Source organism: Mya arenaria, chromosome 14 (assembly GCF_026914265.1).
Source record: "Mya arenaria isolate MELC-2E11 chromosome 14, ASM2691426v1".
NCBI classification, from domain to species: Eukaryota; Metazoa; Mollusca; class Bivalvia; order Myida; family Myidae; genus Mya; species Mya arenaria.
In genome coordinates, this window is record NC_069135.1 from 54,093,748 (window position 1) to 54,113,003 (window position 19,256).

A 19,256-nucleotide genomic window follows, 5' to 3' on the forward strand; every position below is an offset into this window, starting at 1 on the left:
TATAACTAACACGAAGAAAATGGTTAGAAACAACTGATTTTTTTATTCGGGAAGTTTATAATTTCCCCATGGTATTTTGGTCATAAAATGTAGCCTGTGGAATTCTTAAAATGCCTTTATGAACCAGAATTCAAGTGCACACGGGTGTTCGCTGTGCATTAGTTAAGCATGCCACGTTTTCTATATTTTCTATTAGACTCTTTGCCATCTTTTTTATTATCTTTCATCCCCATGTGGGCCATTAAGTTTAAACACAACGCAAAACTTAAAAATTAGTATGTAGCGTCGACCGCCCGGCTTTTTCTTATAACCTATTTAGCCTCTGTGCGTACTATATTTACGTTTCAACATATTGCATTATGAGTCGCATCGCGAGGTTTGGGCCGCAGTTTCGGACATATATTTGCTTTTATTATCATTTGGGGTATTTGAATTAAAACATTTCAGGAAGTAATTGTAGAAAAAATGATGATATCAGATATATTGAGTAATTTACGTGTTTAAAGGTGAGACTGTATTGCGCATTTTTAATTCTGAATTCGATGTCATTCACATACAGCTAGTACATCACTTACAAAATTACATTATTCAAATGACATGAACATTTAACGCATCAATAATACAACTATCTTAAAAAAATGATTTGTTTAACACAGATTTTTATGGAACATAAATAAAAAAAATGATGATTGATTTTTTGTATTTTAATACGATTGGCCGTTTTAAACACAGACTATGAATGCCGTCAAAGTAAGCCGGGACGAAGTCCGTGGTTGCTATGGAAATCAATGGTCAAAGTCGTTGAAAAATGACGCATCAATGACAAACCTTTAACAGAAATGAGTTTGGAAATAATATATACATAGGAAAAAAACAGTATTTTTTGGCATTTTTATTAATCATTATTTCATTTCTAATAAAAATGTCCGTCGGCCCAAAATCGCGCGATGCGGCTACTATGGTAGCTTATGCTTTAACAGCATCAGCGACAAAGAAAAATGGCGTGTTTTCAAACTGTTTTTATAAAACTTGGAGTTTTAAAATAACTCTGAATTATGTAAGATACCAATGATATACACAAAGATACACTAGCAACTCCTTAAACCAGGGAGATCTTGAAATATCACATGCAAGTTGTCGAACCCTCACTGCAAGGGTGTGGTCCCCAAAAGAGGACACCAGACCCAGAAATACACAACTCCCTAAACTAGGAAGATCTGGAAACATCACATGCAATTTATCGAACCCTCACTGCCAGGGTGCGATCCCCACTGGAAGGCAACAGACGCAGAGATACACAGCACCCCATACCAGGGAGATCTGGAAAAATCACATGTAATTTATCGAACCCTCACTGCCAGGGTGTTGTTCCCACTGGAAGGCAACAGACGTAGAGATACACTAGCAACTCCCTAAACCAGGAAGATCTCGAAACATCACATGCATTTTGCTGAACACTAACTGCCAGGGTGCGGTCCGCCATGAAGAGTAACAGACCGAGATATACACAACATTCCAAACCAGGGAGATATTGAAACATCACATTCAATCAACGCTGCAAAGGTGTGGTCCCCAATGGAGCACAGTATTGGCCAGAGCCTTGCAATTATGTATGTCAAGCCATTTTGCAGCCGATGGGCACTGGAAGACTTGACTACTCTAAACAAAACAATAACAACGGTCATTGTCACTTGACTAATGGCTTCTTGTTGACGCAAAGTGTTCCTTTCGAACTATGAAATGGTCAAACGAACTTATAAAACAAAATCTAACCACTCTTAATTCATGACGACGTCAATATCGAATTTTGACATTGGTTCCCATGTGGGTTTCATTTGCCGATGCCTTAAAGCTAAGTGAACTATTAATTGCAATTGTCTTAACGAAGTACAGCGCCTGTTGACTTTCCAAGCACTAATAATTAATGAGATTAATTGAAATGACCATTCCATCGAAACACGCAATATCTTCATTAGTGATAAATTGTCTGGTCCACTTTTGAAGTATCATTCACGTATAAATTAGTGTAACGGAGTGGATGTGAATATAATATTCATTTTCTCAAAATGTTTCAAGTTGTAGTGTATATCTCTTCGATGTGTATAGCACGTAAGTTTAAATTGAAATATACATTTAATATAAAGTTACTAGTATGTTAAATATTTAGATTACATGACTTAGGTTGCTAAATAGAATTTGTTCTTCTTCTTCGACTTCTTCTTCTTCTTAATTAATTATTCGTCTCCTTCATTTTGTGGCTGATGATATTCTTCTTCTTCTTCTTCTTCTTCTTCTTCTTCTTCTTCTTCTTCTTCTTCTTCTTCTTCTTCTTCTTATTATTATTCTTATTATTATTATTATTCCAAACCGGCTGTATTAAAACCGATTTCCTTTATTTTTACTAGTCGTTGCGTCGGCACCGATTGACGCCGGGTTATGTGACCTGTCGGAGGCACAGAAATGTATTGGAACAGCAACGGAACTCATTCCGACAATCTACTTTAACCCACTCAATAGGGAGCTTCTTACCACCATCAAGGACCAGTTCTGTGGCATAGGGTGAGTTTTTAAATTGAAGGAGGGGCGTGTTTGGTGTTGGCAACTGCATAATTTGTTGGTTAGTCCGCGGCGGAGTTTTTAAAATTGTATATGTTTACCTCTATTTGCTAAATGGTGAGCTGCTTTCCGATAGCATGGAATAGTTCTCTTGTACACTGTCTGTTTTTCCTTTATTGTAAACATGAGCATAGTCAATGGTGTTAATAATAATAATAATAATAATAATAATAATAATAATAATAATAATAAAAACACTTATAAACCGGTTATTTCACAATTTAGACTCAACCCGCAAAGAATGTAACGCGCTTAGGGCTGTGCTATATATCATATTTGTTTTTATAAGAATTTACTATTTTATTTCTCATGCCTGAAAACTTCTCCCAGTCGATTCAACTGTCCAACTGTAGTCAGACATCTGTCGCTCATATATAAAAGTCATAAACACCGTCCGCTTTGTTTTCCATATAGCAATTTGCATTTATAAACAAGAAACAATTTGAATATGTTTTCTTTCCAAGCCTTGAAAATTGTATCCAGTCTATGGATGTGTCTAACTGTAGCAAGACCTCTGTAGCCCCATACCTCACAGTGCTAAACACCATCAGCTTCGTCTGCCACACTGGTAGGAGAAATAATCCGCTTGAACATATTTTCGTTTTCAAAACTTTATCAGCACGTATTTAATATTTAATAATAAAGCAGTAAATTTAAATTATTTCGTTGATACATTTTTAATTTTGTATTTACATCAAAGTGCTATTTTGATTACATTACATTTACCGGAATATTTATCCTCGTTGTCTTAAACGTAAAGATGTTTATTTTGTGACTGTTTAGACTGTACTTAAGGTAAAACAATTACATTACAATAAAACATCCCCCAGAGATGATCCATTGCAATAACAACTTTTATGCTTTAAAATATTAATCAGGTTTGACAGTTGAGTCATCTTGCCTTGGTTCAAACGCCCTCCAGAGATGGTCCAAATTCTGCTCTCAGATGTTTAAAGTCGTTGTCGACAATACAATTGGGGATCCAACACTTTCTCTTGCATCGGTGAACAAGGGGCTTTGCGGGTAAGATACTCTAATAATGCTCTGAACGTCGAAGAAAGCTTCAATATACACAAACAAAAACTGGATAATCGAGACCTTGAAAAAGGCGTTCTGTCAGAAACCACACCTGATTTTTGCAGTGGGAGACAGTCTTTTTACATGTTTACGGCAACACGTTCGTGTTCTTTTCAAATGATTTCAAAACTATTTATGTAAATAATTTCTTATTTACGCATTAAGAATTATTAAGGAAAAGTTACTTTTGAACAACCCTCGTACTACAATATCAGACCTCTATTGACCGATAATAATTCAAACTGCACAATCACAGATTGACGGTTTTTATATTTAAAAAAGAAAAGTCTCAGAATTTTTGCATCAATGCCTTCAATTTACTCATGCAAAATAACTTGCAACGGAAGATAATTCAATTGTTTGAAAAACTGTCGAAATGTTCATTTTTCTTAAAGCGTTAGTCCATAAAAACATCAATTTTGTAACACAAATATGAAAAACAGCGATCTGATCTTTTGTCAACAGTCTCATATCACTTGTTTTTTTGTTTACACATTTACACAAAATGGCCCATTCTACGATAAAAAATAAAAAAAGCTGTTAAAACGGCCAATATGTGAGGGTGCAGCTTTAAACAAATTCTATATTAGAACTTTATCATCAAACTTGTTTTTACATCACCTAAACCTTTATTTAATTTTTTTCAATATGTCTGCGATTTGCACTTCTTTTCGTTAACTGTTGTCTGCTGCATAAATTCGGTAAGGCAGGTGCTACTTAAAAATAAGCAGAAATCTGAAGTGCAAATAAACATTATTACTTGACAACATATAATGTTCTATGACGTATTCCAGTGCCTACGACGACGCCAAGTCCTGCACGATGAACAACGTGCGGGAGATATGTGATGTCAGAGGACAAGCGTTCGTCGGAAGTCTTCTTGACGTCTCTTCGCGCGCCAGTAGAGATGCGCTCGGCTGTTGAATCGCAATCGAACAATGGAACTCCAAACATTTATGACTATTTTGGGACGTATATATGTATGTAACGTACGTGGTACACATATTCATTTTCGCCTTTAAATAATTTATTTCCTATTTTTTGTTGTTATAATAGTAAGGCACATTTTTGAAATTGTCATCTGATAAATAACCAGGCTTTCATAATCTTTTAAATGACTTTCATATATCTGTTTTAAAATTTACAACATATACGTCAAACTTGGAAACCAAATAAACATTTTTAATATAAAGTTTTCATTTTGTTTTATTTTCCTAAGCTAAGCATCAATAAAGAGGTATAAAACCTGAAATCTCTGAACTTATACTAAGCACACCAATATATAATGAAAAGTTAACGAGTAACTCTACGTTCGGTAAGTAAAAAAGTCAATCGGAACACCTCGGCTATCTCCGCCATACGACGATCCTCGTTACCAGTCAATCGGAACATCTCGGCTATCTCCGCCATACGACGATCCTCGTTACCAGTCAATCGGAACACCTCGGCTATCTCCGCCATACGACGATCCTCGTTACCAGTTAATCGGAACACCTCGGCTATCTCCGCCATACGACGATCCTCGTTACCAGTCAATCGGAACACCTCGGCTATCTCCGCCATACGACGATCCTCGTTACCAGTCAATCGGAACACCTCGGCTATCTCCGCCATACGACGATACTCGGTACCAGTCAATCGGAACACCTCGGCTATCTCCGCCATACGACAATCCTCGGTACCAGTCAAGCGAAACACCTCGGCTATCTCCGCCATACGACAATCCTCGGTACCAGTCAATCGGAAACTATCTCCGCCATACGGCGAGCCTAAGTACCAGTCAATCGGAACACCTCGGCTATCTCTGCCATACGACGAGTCTCGGTACAAGTCAATCGGGAGACCTAGGCTATCTCCGCCATACGACGAGCCTCGGTACAAGTCAATCGGAACACCTCGGCTATCTCCGCCATACGACGAGCCTCGGTACAAGTCAATCGGAACACCTCGGCTATCTCCGCCATACGACGAGCCTCGGTACAAGTCAATCGGGACACCTCGGCTATCTCCGCCATACGACGAGCCTCGGTACAAGTCAATCGGGACACCTAGGCTATCACCGCCATACGACGAGCCTCGGTACAAGTCAATCGGGACACCTCGGCTATCTCCGCCATACGACGAGCCTCGGTACCAGTCAAGCGAAACACCTTGGCTATCTCCGACATACGACGATCCTCGGTACCAGTCAATCGGAACACCTCGGCTATCTCCGCCATACGACGAGCCTCGGTACCAGTCAAGCGAAACACCTAGGCTATCTCCGCCATACGACGATCCTCGGTACCAGTCAAGCGAAATACCTCGGCTATCTCCGCCATACGACGATCCTCGGTACCAGTCAATCGGAACACCTCGGCTATCTCCGCCATACGGCGAGTCTCGGTACCAGTACATCGGAACACCTCGGCTATCTCCGCCATACGGCGAGTCTCGGTACCAGTACATCGGAACACCTCGGCTATCTCCCCCATACTACTAGCATCGGATGTATGCCAGTGCATTGAGCACTAGTCAACTGTAACCAGGACCCTCATGATCCAGGGATATACCGGGGATAGCGGGGGAAATGAGCTGTATTTTAACCTTCCAGGTTGCCCTGCAGTACCGAGTGAATACGGTGGTTTTGTTTTCACTCCGAAAATAGCGTTGAATGGGCCTTGCAATTTAGGTATCCCGTGTTCGGGGGCATGTGACGGAGATTTTACCAGCAGTTTGTACCCGCAGGGCGAGTATTTTACCCGGGATTGGCTGGACAGAAAGTAAAAGTCCCCGCTATTTCTCGGACCTGGGGTGGGCGTGGCAACAGTTGACTGGTGCATTAGTAAAAGTAGTTCGTTAAATACAAATGACGGCTAAACTATTGGTGTATGCCTGTTCTTAATGTTTATTGTCAGAAAGGCGACATCTTTGCCAGCAAAAATAAAACAAAATACAGCAACACATAGTCAGGGGCTTTCTAAAATTGAATTACTGCGCGGTCTACTTGCAGCGTAGTTAAATGTCAAGAATTCCTGACATTGTAAACCGCCAAAAACCTCCGTAAATGTCACGTAAGTCGGGAGCCTTTAGACAGGATCTTGGTTAAATTTCAAGTTACTCGGCTTGAGCCTGTAGTTTCCATTGTTTTCCACAAGGACAATAATCCTTGAACTAGCGCCACCTCAGGTGTACCTTGGACATAATTAGAAAAGGGCGTAATTGGCCGCTGACAGAAATATATCCATAAAAGGTCTATAGGTATGTAGTTGAAACACTTACATTCCACTATAAGATAAGTATGTTAGTGCATATTTTACTTGTACTAAATGAGGCACATCTTTTTAAAAATGGGTATTTTTCATTTTGTGGCGGCAATCTTAAATTTAAAGCATCGTTGATATTTTTTTTCTGGGAACATCAAATTAAATTAACTTCAGACATCACTTATTCAGTTTATGCATCAAACAAAGTGGTGTTCTTCGGGGACACGGGTCCCCTCTTGCCTACTAAACTAATACCAATACGTTGGAATAGATTGTACTTGATAATGCACTAGTCAATCGTAACCACGGCCGCAGGTGCGGTAAATATCGGGGACTTTGATTTACGGTCCAGCCAATCCCGGATGAAATCCCAGCCCAGAGGGGATACACTGCTGGTCAAATCACCAAATGCCGCCGCGACTCTCGGACATCCTAGATAAGGCCCATTTCCCGCTATTTTCGGCGCAAAAACAAAGCCACCGCATTCACTCGGCACTGCAGGGCCACCTGGAAAATAAAACACGGCCCATTTCCCCCGCTATCTCCGGTATACCACCGGAACTGGTAGGGGTCGTGGTAACAATTGACTGGTGCATAACTGTGGGCGGAATTTTAATATTCCGGCATTTTCATTTCAATATTCGAGTGGCGACCGTATATCTTCTAATTCTGGCACTGGGTCGCAAAGGCCAACACGGCTTGAAATGAACACTTTAAGGGAATAAAACCCGAACATAATTGGATGATATATGGACACAGCCACAAATGTCACAATGACACAATACATGGCAGCGGTTAGCGGGTTTATAATGACACTGTGTGAACAGGACTAGTGTAATCTGGAATAAATACACTGGCTGTGGGGGAAAAAGACGTTTATACATAGCAAAAAGAACGGGCATTGATTTGCTTCCTAACCTGCAGCCCCCCCCCCCCTTACCCCAACCCCATTTTTATTCCTGAGTACACTGCTTTAACAGCAATGCGGACAGTACGTGCAGCCCGCGCTTACCCCAACCCCATTTTTGTTCTTGATTACACTGCTTTAACAGCAATGCGGACAGTAGTGCAGCACCCGCTTACCCAACCCCATTTTTATTCCTGATTACACTGCTTTAACAGCAATGCGGACAGTCCTGCATCACCCGCTCACACCAACCTGATTTTTATTCCTTATAACACTGCTTTAACAGCAATGCGAACAGTATCTGCAGCCTCCGCTCACCCCAACCCCATTTTTATTCCTGATTACACTGCTTTAACAGCAATGCGAACAGTACCTGCAGCCTCCGCTCACCCCAACCCCATTTTTATTCCTGATTACACTGCTTTAACAGCAATGCGGACAGTACCTGCAGCACCCGCTCACCCCAACCTCATTTTTATTCCTGATTACACTGCTCTAACAGCAATGCGAACAGTATCTGCAGTCCCCGCCTCCCCAACCCATTTTTATTCCTGAAGACACTGCTTTAACAGCAAAGCAAACAATACATGCAACCCCGCTTACCCCAACCCCATTTTTATTCCAAATGACACCCCCCCATCGACTCGGATAATGAATTCCGACCCGGGCGGATACGCTGTGCGGCTGGTGACAAACCCCCATTATTTTTTATTTCGGATCACATTGCTAATTCATCCAGAGTTGACTTCTTGCTAATTTATTTTATCGACCTTTATATACCTTTACTTCAATTACACATGCTTATTATGTGTATGCCTGCGCACAAAATGTGAGAGTCCCTTAAGGATTTCATTTAGATCAGCAGAGTTGTTTTAGCGACATAACTGTAGGTGTATTGCCTTTAAAATGCCTTTGTAAAGGGATCAAAGTTCCCAAACTTTCGTTTAAATCATAATAATCGTGTTATATAATAAATCCTTGATTCAATATCATTGTTATATTTATGCATAATTATGTTTAATAAATTATTGCCTTAATTGATTAAAACTAAGAGTACACATCTGATTCGTGTACAGATCATAAACGACATTTTGGCGCTTTTTAATGGCCACGTAGCTATTAATCAAAAATATATTATGTGTTTAAGAAATATAATTGTTTTAAGTGGACACGTATCACATGCTGGTTGTTTATGTATTGATCATCAAGTCTTATGACTTCAACACAATTCAGCATTTGATTATAAAAAAACTGTTTTTGCATCAACCTTTATTGTGCGCCTTTAACTGAAAAAACACACAAAAAACTATATGTATTATCAAGGTAATTGGTGTTTTTGTTTGTACTTCATAGCGTCTCTGCTTGATTCTTCCACATATGAAGAAGACCCTTGCTTACAGGGTTTATCTAGGTGTCCAGTGAATGTAGTAATCATATAACTGACTCTTTTGAAGTTGTAGTAAAACTATTGAAGCTTCTTAAAGGCACATGGATAAAACGGCCCGTATTATATTTATTTATTTCCACATTAAAGAGAGAATAATTCATACATATACATACACACTCATACCAGATATATAACATATGTGAATAACATTTTGAAATCAAGACTGATATAGTTGAATAAAATGCGCACGATCAACATTATAACGTTGTAGCAAAAAGCAAGCGTAATACGTAACATATAAATGTATATGTATGTTAAAGCAAATATGACTCGTGTGTTAAAGTGAACAATCTTTATCCGTGTTAACTTATACTAACACAAAATGTTTAAGTTAAAAAAAACAGTTATAATAATGATCTCTTTCGTTACTTGTAAGTGAATCTATTGTTATTGTTTATCGTACGTTGATAACGAGAAGCGTGTCATTGCATCCGCCGACAACCAGGGAGGAAGAGCGGCTGCTGAAGAACAAAGCTGTAGGTCTGTACACTCCGTCTTGTTTCCTTGCCAGTGTGGCCAACTTCGTCTTCCCGTCCTTGTCAACCTGCAGCACTGTGTCGGAAGTCCAGCAGCAGACGAACACGTGTCCAGCAGTTGTCGCGTGTACTCCGGTAGGTCCCCTCAAGTCAGGATCAGTGAATGTGACCAGCTTGTTGCCGAGGTTGTCCAGAGTGATAAGTTGATGGTTTGAGTTGTTTGCGATGTAGATAGTCTTCCCGTCGTTACTGATGGCAATTCTCATCACCGTGTTATGACCGGACTTCAGCTTCTTTACAAGCTTCCCCGTCATCGTATGGACGTACAGCGCGGTGTGTGATGAAATGTAAAGGTTGTTCCCGTGATGAGTCGCGCTGTTACATTCATGGGAGAAACTTAACTTTCTCGTAGTCACAAGTTTCCCTTTTGTAATGTTAATGAAATGAAGTTCATGTCTATCATCATTGTTGTCAACACAAACGGCAACCTCATTTCCGCCTATATGGCACACGTCAAGTGGAAACATGGGAACATCACAGTGGTCGACAACCCTGTACTTCTGGTCCAGGAGTTTCACTGTCATGTTGTGGTAATCTGAAATAACAATCTCTTCACCAGGCAGCTCACACATCCCTTGAATATCACAGTTATATTTGTCTGAACTCATCTTCACGTTGTACTCCTTGTAGCCTTCTGTAGCAAATACATGATCTCGCGGGAATAGCGATGTACATGGTTGTGCACCAAAAACATTCGATTCATTTAACTCTCCAAATGTCTTCATCGAAGACAAGTTATCTTCTATTCCATTATGTTTACGAAAAGTTAAATCGTATTTGACAACACTTGACATGTTTTGCAGAATTTCTTTTGCTTGTTTGATTTTTTCTTCACATTTTTTGAAACCAATATATAGGGGTGGTTCGCCTGATGAGTCTTTGCTTTGTATGTCATCTATGATGTTCTTTAATTCATCGTGCATCTGTGTGCAGGATTCCATATCTTTCTTAATGGACATTTCCTGATCAGCTACCAGACGGTCTAATTCTTGAACGGTTGTTTTCTCCATCTTGTCAAGCATGCCGTTGATCATTTTACGAATTGCTTTGATTTCATCAACAATGGCTGTTCGAGTCTTCCTCAATGAGGAACTATTTTTCTTTCGGTCGTTTTTCATATCTTCTATCTGCTTCCTAAGAACAGCAACCTGTTGAGGTAGTTGGCGAAACCCGGGATCTTTGCGGATGTCCCTTGCAACGTCTGGAATGTGCTGTATTGATGAACATAGTCTGCAATGAAAGAAGGAAAACTTGTTTTTCATGAAGACGCTTGTTTATAACATTTTTCTAAAATCACTTTAATTTAAATACTTATATTTCGTCGTCGTTTTCGTCGTCTTGCAAACAGACAGACAGAAAGACAGACAGACAGGCACAAACACAGACAGACAAACAGGCAGACCTACATAAACACATATATAAACACAGCAAAATAGACATACAGACAGACACGCAATCACATAGACAGACAGAAACACAGACAAACGGACACATATACAGACATACGCACAGGCAGGCAGACGGACAGACACACAGACAGTAAAAACCACAGGCAAACACAGACACACGGGCAGACAAAATACAGACAGACGGACAAACATACACACACAGAAACAGACAGACACGCACACAGACATACACATAGTTCGGCAGACAGACAGGCAGACATACAAACAGACACACTGATATACAGAAATAAAGACACACACAGACAAACAGACCGACACAAAGACAGACCGACACAAAAACAGGTGGACACACAAATAGACATAAACACAGGCAGGCAGTCAGGTAGACAGTAAGAAATACCGACAGACAAACAGACATACAGACATACAGACAGATAGAAACACAGAAGGACACTCACTCACAGACAGTCATACACACAGTTAGGCAGGCAGGCAGACAGACACACAGTTAGGCAGGTAAGCGAGCAGACACAAAGATAAAAGATACACATATATAGAAATACACACAGACAAACACATACAGACAGGCAGACACACCTACAGACAAACAGACAGACACAGGCAAAGACACAAACAAACACACTCACACACACACAACCTCACACACACGCAAACACACACACACAGACACACTCACGCACGCGCATTAACACGCAAACGTGCTCGCACACACAAACACGCACACACACTCAGGCAGACAGACAGAGGGAGACACACACACACACACACACAGACACAAAAAAATACACAAACACAGACAGACAGATAGACAGACAGAAAGACAGACGGACACATATACAGACATACGCACAGGCAAGCAGTCAGGCAGACAGACGAACAGACACACAGACAGAAACAAACTCAGACAAACACAAACACATAGTCAGACAGAAACATACACAGAAACAGACGGACACGCACACAGACATATACACAGTTAGGCAGGCAAACAGACAGACGGACATACAAACAGACACACTGAAATACAGAAAGAAAGACACAGAGGCAGACCGACGCAAAGATAGACGGGCATACAGAGAGACATAAACACAGGCAGGCAGGCAGACAGACAGAAATACTGACAGACATACAGACAGATAGACACACAGAAAGACACACACTAACAGACAGCCATACACACAGACAGGCAGAGAGACACACATTTAGGCAGGTAAGAGAGCAGACACAAAGATATACGATACACATATAGAAATACACACAGACAGGCACACAGACAGACCGACACATATATAGACAGACGCACAGACAGACGGACGCACAGACAGACATACACACAGGCAGTAAAGCAGGCAGGCAGGCAGGCAGGCAGGCACCGCGCACACACAAATACTCACATACACATAGAAAGAAACAGACAATCACAGATACACGGACAGACAGAATCACAGTAAAACGTACAAACAGATAGACATAAACACAGGCAGGCAGACAGGCAGGAAGGAAGAGAGATTGAAATAAAAACAGACACCGTGATATACAGAAAGAAAGACAAACACACAAACACAGACAAACATACACACAGACAGACCGACACAAAGACAGACGGACACACAGATAGACATAAACACAGGCAGCCAGGCAGACAGACAGACATACTGACAGACAAACAAAACAGACAAACACACATACAGAAAGACACACAGACAGACACTCACCCACTCACGCACAGACAGACATACACACAGTTAGGCAGGCAGGCAGACAGACACACAGATACACATATATAAAGACACACAGACAAACACAGGCATACACACAGACAGACAGACACATAGACAGACAGACACACAGACAGACGGACACACAGACAGACATACACACAGGCATGCAGGCAGGCAGACAGTCACGCACACGCACGCACGCACGCACGCACACGCACACACACACACACACACACACAAAGAAACACAGACAAACATTAACTCAGGCAGGGTGGCAGGCAGACATACTTTCAGACAGACAAGCACACAAAAAGAAAGTCACACATGCCAAGAAATACCACTTTTCATTTCTAAACAAGAGTTAACTTCAGCTACACATTAACCCCTAATTGACCGAGAATCTTCAGGTCAAATTCTCATGATATCATGTTTTGGGAATTGCTGTTGTTTGGGTCAGATTTGGTAGAATGTATTAAATTTGGCAATAAAAACATGAAGAAGTATTCGGTGTTTTACATAATTATTGACAAGTTAAACTTATTACAAACTTATATATATATATATAATTTGTTGTTTTATAATGAGTAACATGAACTGCTAACAACCGTTTTATTTGGAATGTAAATGTTACCTATATTGCAATATTATACCTTACATAAATGTGTCTCTTCTTTGTGTATATAAAGTTGATCGGTCCTTATAACAATGTATTTTAATAAAAAAACTAGTTTTTATGATGTCAGCGGTCCATATCATGTTTTTGGCCGATCCGGACCTCGCCAAAAAAATAATATGGACCGCTGACGTCATACAATATGGACCGCTGACGTCATAAAACTGGTGAGTGCTGCTTGTAATTTTCTCAAGGGCATTTTTTCGCAAGTAAACATTATTAGATTTGTTCAATAAAACACATTAAAGGTACTTTAAAAATTTTAAGTGGTAAAAAAGTGTTCGGTTTAATATAAGAAATAAAACACACCGCCTCGGTCCATAAACACCTTCTGGGGCTGACTGGCCGGTCCTTATAATGTCATATGACCCTCAGTGGAGTGTAATATTTCTTAATTATATATGAATCTTGTTGTTTCATAGGTCGAATTGTATTAAGGGGAATGCTTTACTAAGCGTATAGATGTTGATTTTACAATGGCAGATTTATTGATTTCGCATTTTATGAAAAAACAAATGCTCTTTTATTTATTCATTTTAAAAGCTTTGTTTTTCAGTTCAGTTGAACCCCGTTGGCTCGAACTCCTAGGGACCGGCGAAAATACCTCGAGTCTCGGGAAATTCGAACCAAGCGGTAGTTTTTATCTCCAGTATAATGAAACATGCCCATAACATCCAGTTCGTGCCAAGGAGGAATTCGAGCCAAACGAATTCGAGTCAACGGGGTTCGACTGTATACGTAAACAAAATGGAAAATTCAATCGAAACTTGTTGAAAATACATCATATGTGAAACTGAACCTCCGAATGTAACATTAACTTGAATTATGTTTACATCATCATGAACACATTCTGGGGCATTGCAAATTCATTTTCTTAAAAAAAGATTTGTTTTGCAAATGATTCAATCAAGAAAATTGCTTTGTTTTGTGTGTATCTTGCATTGTCTTCATACCATGACCAATGTAAAAACTTACTCCCCCCATCCTCCCCTACACCTCCCCCAAACAAATAATAAAATGATTCCCCACGATCTTGTCTGTAAAAATGTATACAACCCCGAACAGAACCGACTATGTTCTATTGAAGTTTAAATAAATATATAAGGTCAACATGTTTGGTCATTTAAAACTGTGCTCTCAAATCTTAGTAATAATGCTGGTAATGCTGCGGCTTTTGCTGTTAATACTTCCACTACTGCTACTGCTACTGCCACTGTCACCGCCAGCACCACAATACCTCCTCCACCACCACCACAACCAGTACCACCACCGATAAAGTGATGTTGCATCCCCTGAAACAACTGTCGCTGCTGCTGATACTGTTGTTGTTGTTGTTGTTGTTGTTGCCCCTTCAACAGCACCAGCTACTTCTACAACTACAAACTATCCAATACCTAATACTACTGATGCTAATCTCGCGATAATTAACTATATGCAGTTGTGGACGAAGGGACTACGTTTTTGTCTCAATGCAAGACCCTTCATTTATGTATTTATAATGATGAAGGTTCGAAGAAAAAAAAACATTATTTCCGCAGATTTTTACATTAAAAAAAAAACGACTCCCCGAATCATTTTTCTTCGTGTACAGGAGTCAAAATATAAGTTTAAACATATTTATTTTATATATATATATTATTTATTCATATACAACGATTGTGTAAAAAAAAATGTTATTTCAACATTTTATTATTTACTCTCGTTGACACGATTTCACGCGAGAGTGGGGTCTTGTGTTGTGGTGGGAACCGGAGAACCCGGAGAAAACCCACATGTCCGATTTCGTGACCACAAACCAAATTCACATGCGACCAAGCCGGGAATCAAGCCCGGGTCGCCTAGGTGAGAAGCGAGTGCGCTAACCACTGCGCTAACCGGACAACTAACCCGGAAGTCGATAAAGTTTTGCACCAGTCAATTGTAACCACGCCCCCCCCCCCCCCAAGGTCCGGCGAATAGCGGGGACTTTCGGTCCAGCCAACTACGGATAAAATCCCCGCCCTGCGGGGATATACTGCTGGTAAAATCCCCGACAAATGCCCTCGACCCCAGGGACTCTAGGTAAGGGCTATCCCCGGCCCGGCCCGGACCGGGGGGGGGGGTCGCATGGATACAACTGATTGGTGCATTTGGCTCGTAAAGAATTATGACTGGGTCGTGATTTGGGTTAAAATACATCCTCACGAAGGCCAAATCCTTATAGCCCCTTAAACAACAATACCATAATCAAAGTGTTAAATTAATCGACACAATCAAAGCTAAAGGCGCTACTTGTATTAATACATTTAGATGTTGCGAGTTCAAGAAATATAATAACTAATTAGTTACACTTGTACTTGATGTTTTCAATCTTTAAACATAACTCAAGGGTGTGGCTTAGAGAGTTAAATACCTTTGCCCAGGAGATTATAAACACTATCAAAGATTTAATTCTCAGCTTAGTTATAGTTCAGAAAAAAATGTCTATATTCAGTAAAAAACTATTGTTGAAATATTTGTTTTAGTTTTGAAAAGTATCAAAATATACAAATTGAGATGAAGCGTTAATTAAACCTAAGAAACTTAGACTTTTTCAAAAAGTGACCAAAATAAGAACTCCCATGCAAATAATGCTGGACATAATGGCCATTAAATTTCAATGATTTAGCTGTTGTTTGCAATTTACTAATAAAATTTGACTGGAGAAGCGCAAAACCACTGACTGGAATATTCTGTATACACACAGACAAACCCAGACAGACAGACACAAACACACACACGCACGCACGCACGCACGCACGCACGCACGCACGCACACAAATACACACAGACAGACACACACACTGACAGACACGCTCACTGACAGACAGACAAACAGACAGACACGCACGCACGCAGACACGCACGCACGCACGCACGCAGACACAAACGCACACACATACAGACAGACACACAAACAGACACACACATAGTCAAACACACACATACAGACACACGCAGACACGCACGCACGCACTCACACACTAACACACACAGAAACACGCACGCACGCACGTGCGATACACACACAGACACACACAGACAGAAGGACACACAGTCAGACATACACACAGACAGACAGACATACATACAGACATATATTCATAAAGACACACAAACAGACAGAAAGACAGACCGAGAGACACACAGACAAATACACAGACAGACAAACAGACAGACCGAGACACAGACAGAGAGACACACAGACAAACACACAGACAAACACACCGGCAAAGAGACAGACAGAAAGACAGACGGCCATACAGACAGCCATATAGAATGCCATAAAGACAGCGATACAGACAGACAGACAGACACAATGAAATATGGCATATTAAAAGTAAAAAAAAACAAAGACAAGTAAAGACAAATAAAAGCATAGCATATGTTTAAAGAATACCAGATGATTAATATCTAAATTGAAAGGTAAATGGTACATGTATAGGAATGTTGGGAGGCTAATAGCATAAATTACTTTATAGTCTAAGTCTTGGTATTTATAATAACATTTCATAGAAGAAAGGCTTGGTTTAAAAATAACTTAGATTTATTGTTATGACGATGTTTTGCGAATTCATCCATTAAACGAAATACAGTTTGTATTCAGTATTCTATAAGTCGCAGAGAGTTTATATTCAGTATACCATAAGTCGCATACAGTTCAAATTCGGTATACCATAAGTCGCATAGAGTTTAAATTCAGTATACCATAAGTCGCATAGAGTTTAAATTCAGTATACCATAAGTCGCATAGAGTTTATATTCAGTACCATTATCGCCAAACAACAGTGGCAGTATGTGTAGTAAGGCTCATAACTCTTAGAATGTGTCGAGTTATGTCCCTTGACTATCTGAGAAATAATGAAGAGCATTAGATCCATTCGGAACTCCTCGCCCATTTTTCCGTCGAAAACAAACTCGGATGTATGTCGGTACATCAGTAGAAGTAGATCGTAAAAAATAAATAATAGTAAAAAATGAATCGTTGTGTTTAGCGTGTATTTTGAATCACTAAGTTTTTTTTATTTGATTGTCAGTGAAGCGTATTATTGCAAAGACAATTAAGATTCCCAACAGTAAAGTCATTAAGTGTAATTTCTGAATTGAAAATACTACACAATCTACTTGCAAATGACTTAAATGTAAAGAATTCTGTCATTGTAAACCATCCATATACATCCGAGATTGTTTTTGATGGAAAATGGCCGAGGAGTTCCGAATGCGTTGGAACATAATTATTACGCATTATTATGTTATTTACAGCGTCATGTTATGTACGTGCACGACATATTCATCTTGTCAAACCGCACAGCTAGACATTTTGCCCAAATCATCGTGAGTTAATAGGGAGTACTTAGTTTAAGTGTTTCTCAATATTTCTCCATTCGAATAAAGGTCTTATAATATAGGATCTGACGCGAATAACGAGTCTATATATCATGGTGTACAGGGCCGGTTCCAGGATTAAACGTTAGATGGTGCGTTACTTAGGGGCGTAACCTTTTTAATTGCCCATTTCACTCAGAACCGAAATCTGTTTTTTTTGTAAGTGCTGGCAGGGGGGAGTTTGGGGTACCCCCCCCCCCCAAAAAAAAAGAAAAAAAAGAAAAAAAAAGACAATTTTAGTTCAAATTGTGCACTTTGGGGGTGTTTTATTATTTCAACTATTGAAATGTAAAGAAAAAAATCTTGGACGATTTCAGAGGGGGTGGGTTTGCTCCCCCCTCCCCCTCCCCGATCCGCAAGTGATTTTTAATCAACGAGTTCAAAAAATGTGTTAGTAGGCAAGGCTTTGTTGTCAGTGTTGACCAATAAAAAATAAAGCATAGTCTAATAATAAACATAGGTAAAATACAATTTTGTTATGATTGTTTAAACCGGAGAAAATGTTAAGCATGCTTAAACTATTTTTGATCAGTATTAATACTGTGATTGTGTTATTTTAACTTAAATCGTCTTTGAAACATACCTATGATCCACGGCAACGCACACATGGCAACACAGCTGGTCATGGTCACCACAGACCAGCTTGAGCGCCTCCCCGGGGTGCCTCTCGCATCTCTCAAGAACGTCCACCGTCCCTGGCGCTACTGCCCATTTCTTAACGTCCTTCCGGTCGAGTACCGTGTGTCTCTTGTATAAGCCATAATGTTTTATAACACAAATGTCGCAGTAATATTTCGTGCACTGCTGACAGAAATGTTGAGCTTCCGTGTTCAGTCCATCTTCTTCACAAGCCGAACAGGCAAAATCATGGATGAAATCACAGCCCCTCTGAATGGAGGATTCAAAATTTGATGCCATAGTCCTGCCACAAATAGGGTTAAAACTAAACAAATGTCCTTTCCCTGGCATTCACTACCAACAAGGAAGTAAAATAAACAGCTTATCTCTCGCCTACGTAGGTCACGTGACTGGTTTTTATTGATTGACTTCTTAAACGCAGATTTGTATTGAGTATGTTTAAGTTTCGATATGATTGAATTACATTTGTTGAAATACATAAATACTTTATAAATAGCGTAGCAATCAATCAAACTGTAACACAATAGAAGTTAACAGCGTCAGCTATGTACGACAGTTTAA

The 19,256-nt window shown here is 39.9% G+C and overlaps 1 protein-coding gene across 1 annotated transcript; it reads right to left on the reverse strand.

Annotated features, from left to right (window-relative positions):
- Positions 1-9,348: 9,348 nt before the first annotated feature.
- Positions 9,349-19,057, reverse strand: LOC128217826 (uncharacterized). The gene is made up of 2 exons (XM_052925229.1): positions 18,640-19,057; positions 9,349-11,058 (listed from the first exon to the last, which is right to left on the reverse strand). The coding sequence occupies exons 1-2, from the start codon at positions 19,023-19,025 to the stop codon at positions 9,687-9,689; spliced, it is 1,758 nt and encodes a 585-aa protein (XP_052781189.1). The 5' UTR covers positions 19,026-19,057; the 3' UTR covers positions 9,349-9,686.
- Positions 19,058-19,256: the final 199 nt, after the last annotated feature.

Coding starts and splice junctions, on each gene's coding strand:
- LOC128217826 (XM_052925229.1), bottom strand. CDS start 19,025: ATGCCAGGGAAAGGACATTTGTTTAGTTTTAACCCTATTTGTGGCAGG. Junction 11,059..18,639: donor TGCGTTGCCGTGGATCATAG/GTATGTTTCAAA, acceptor CTTTCATTGCAG/ACTATGTTCATCAATACAGC.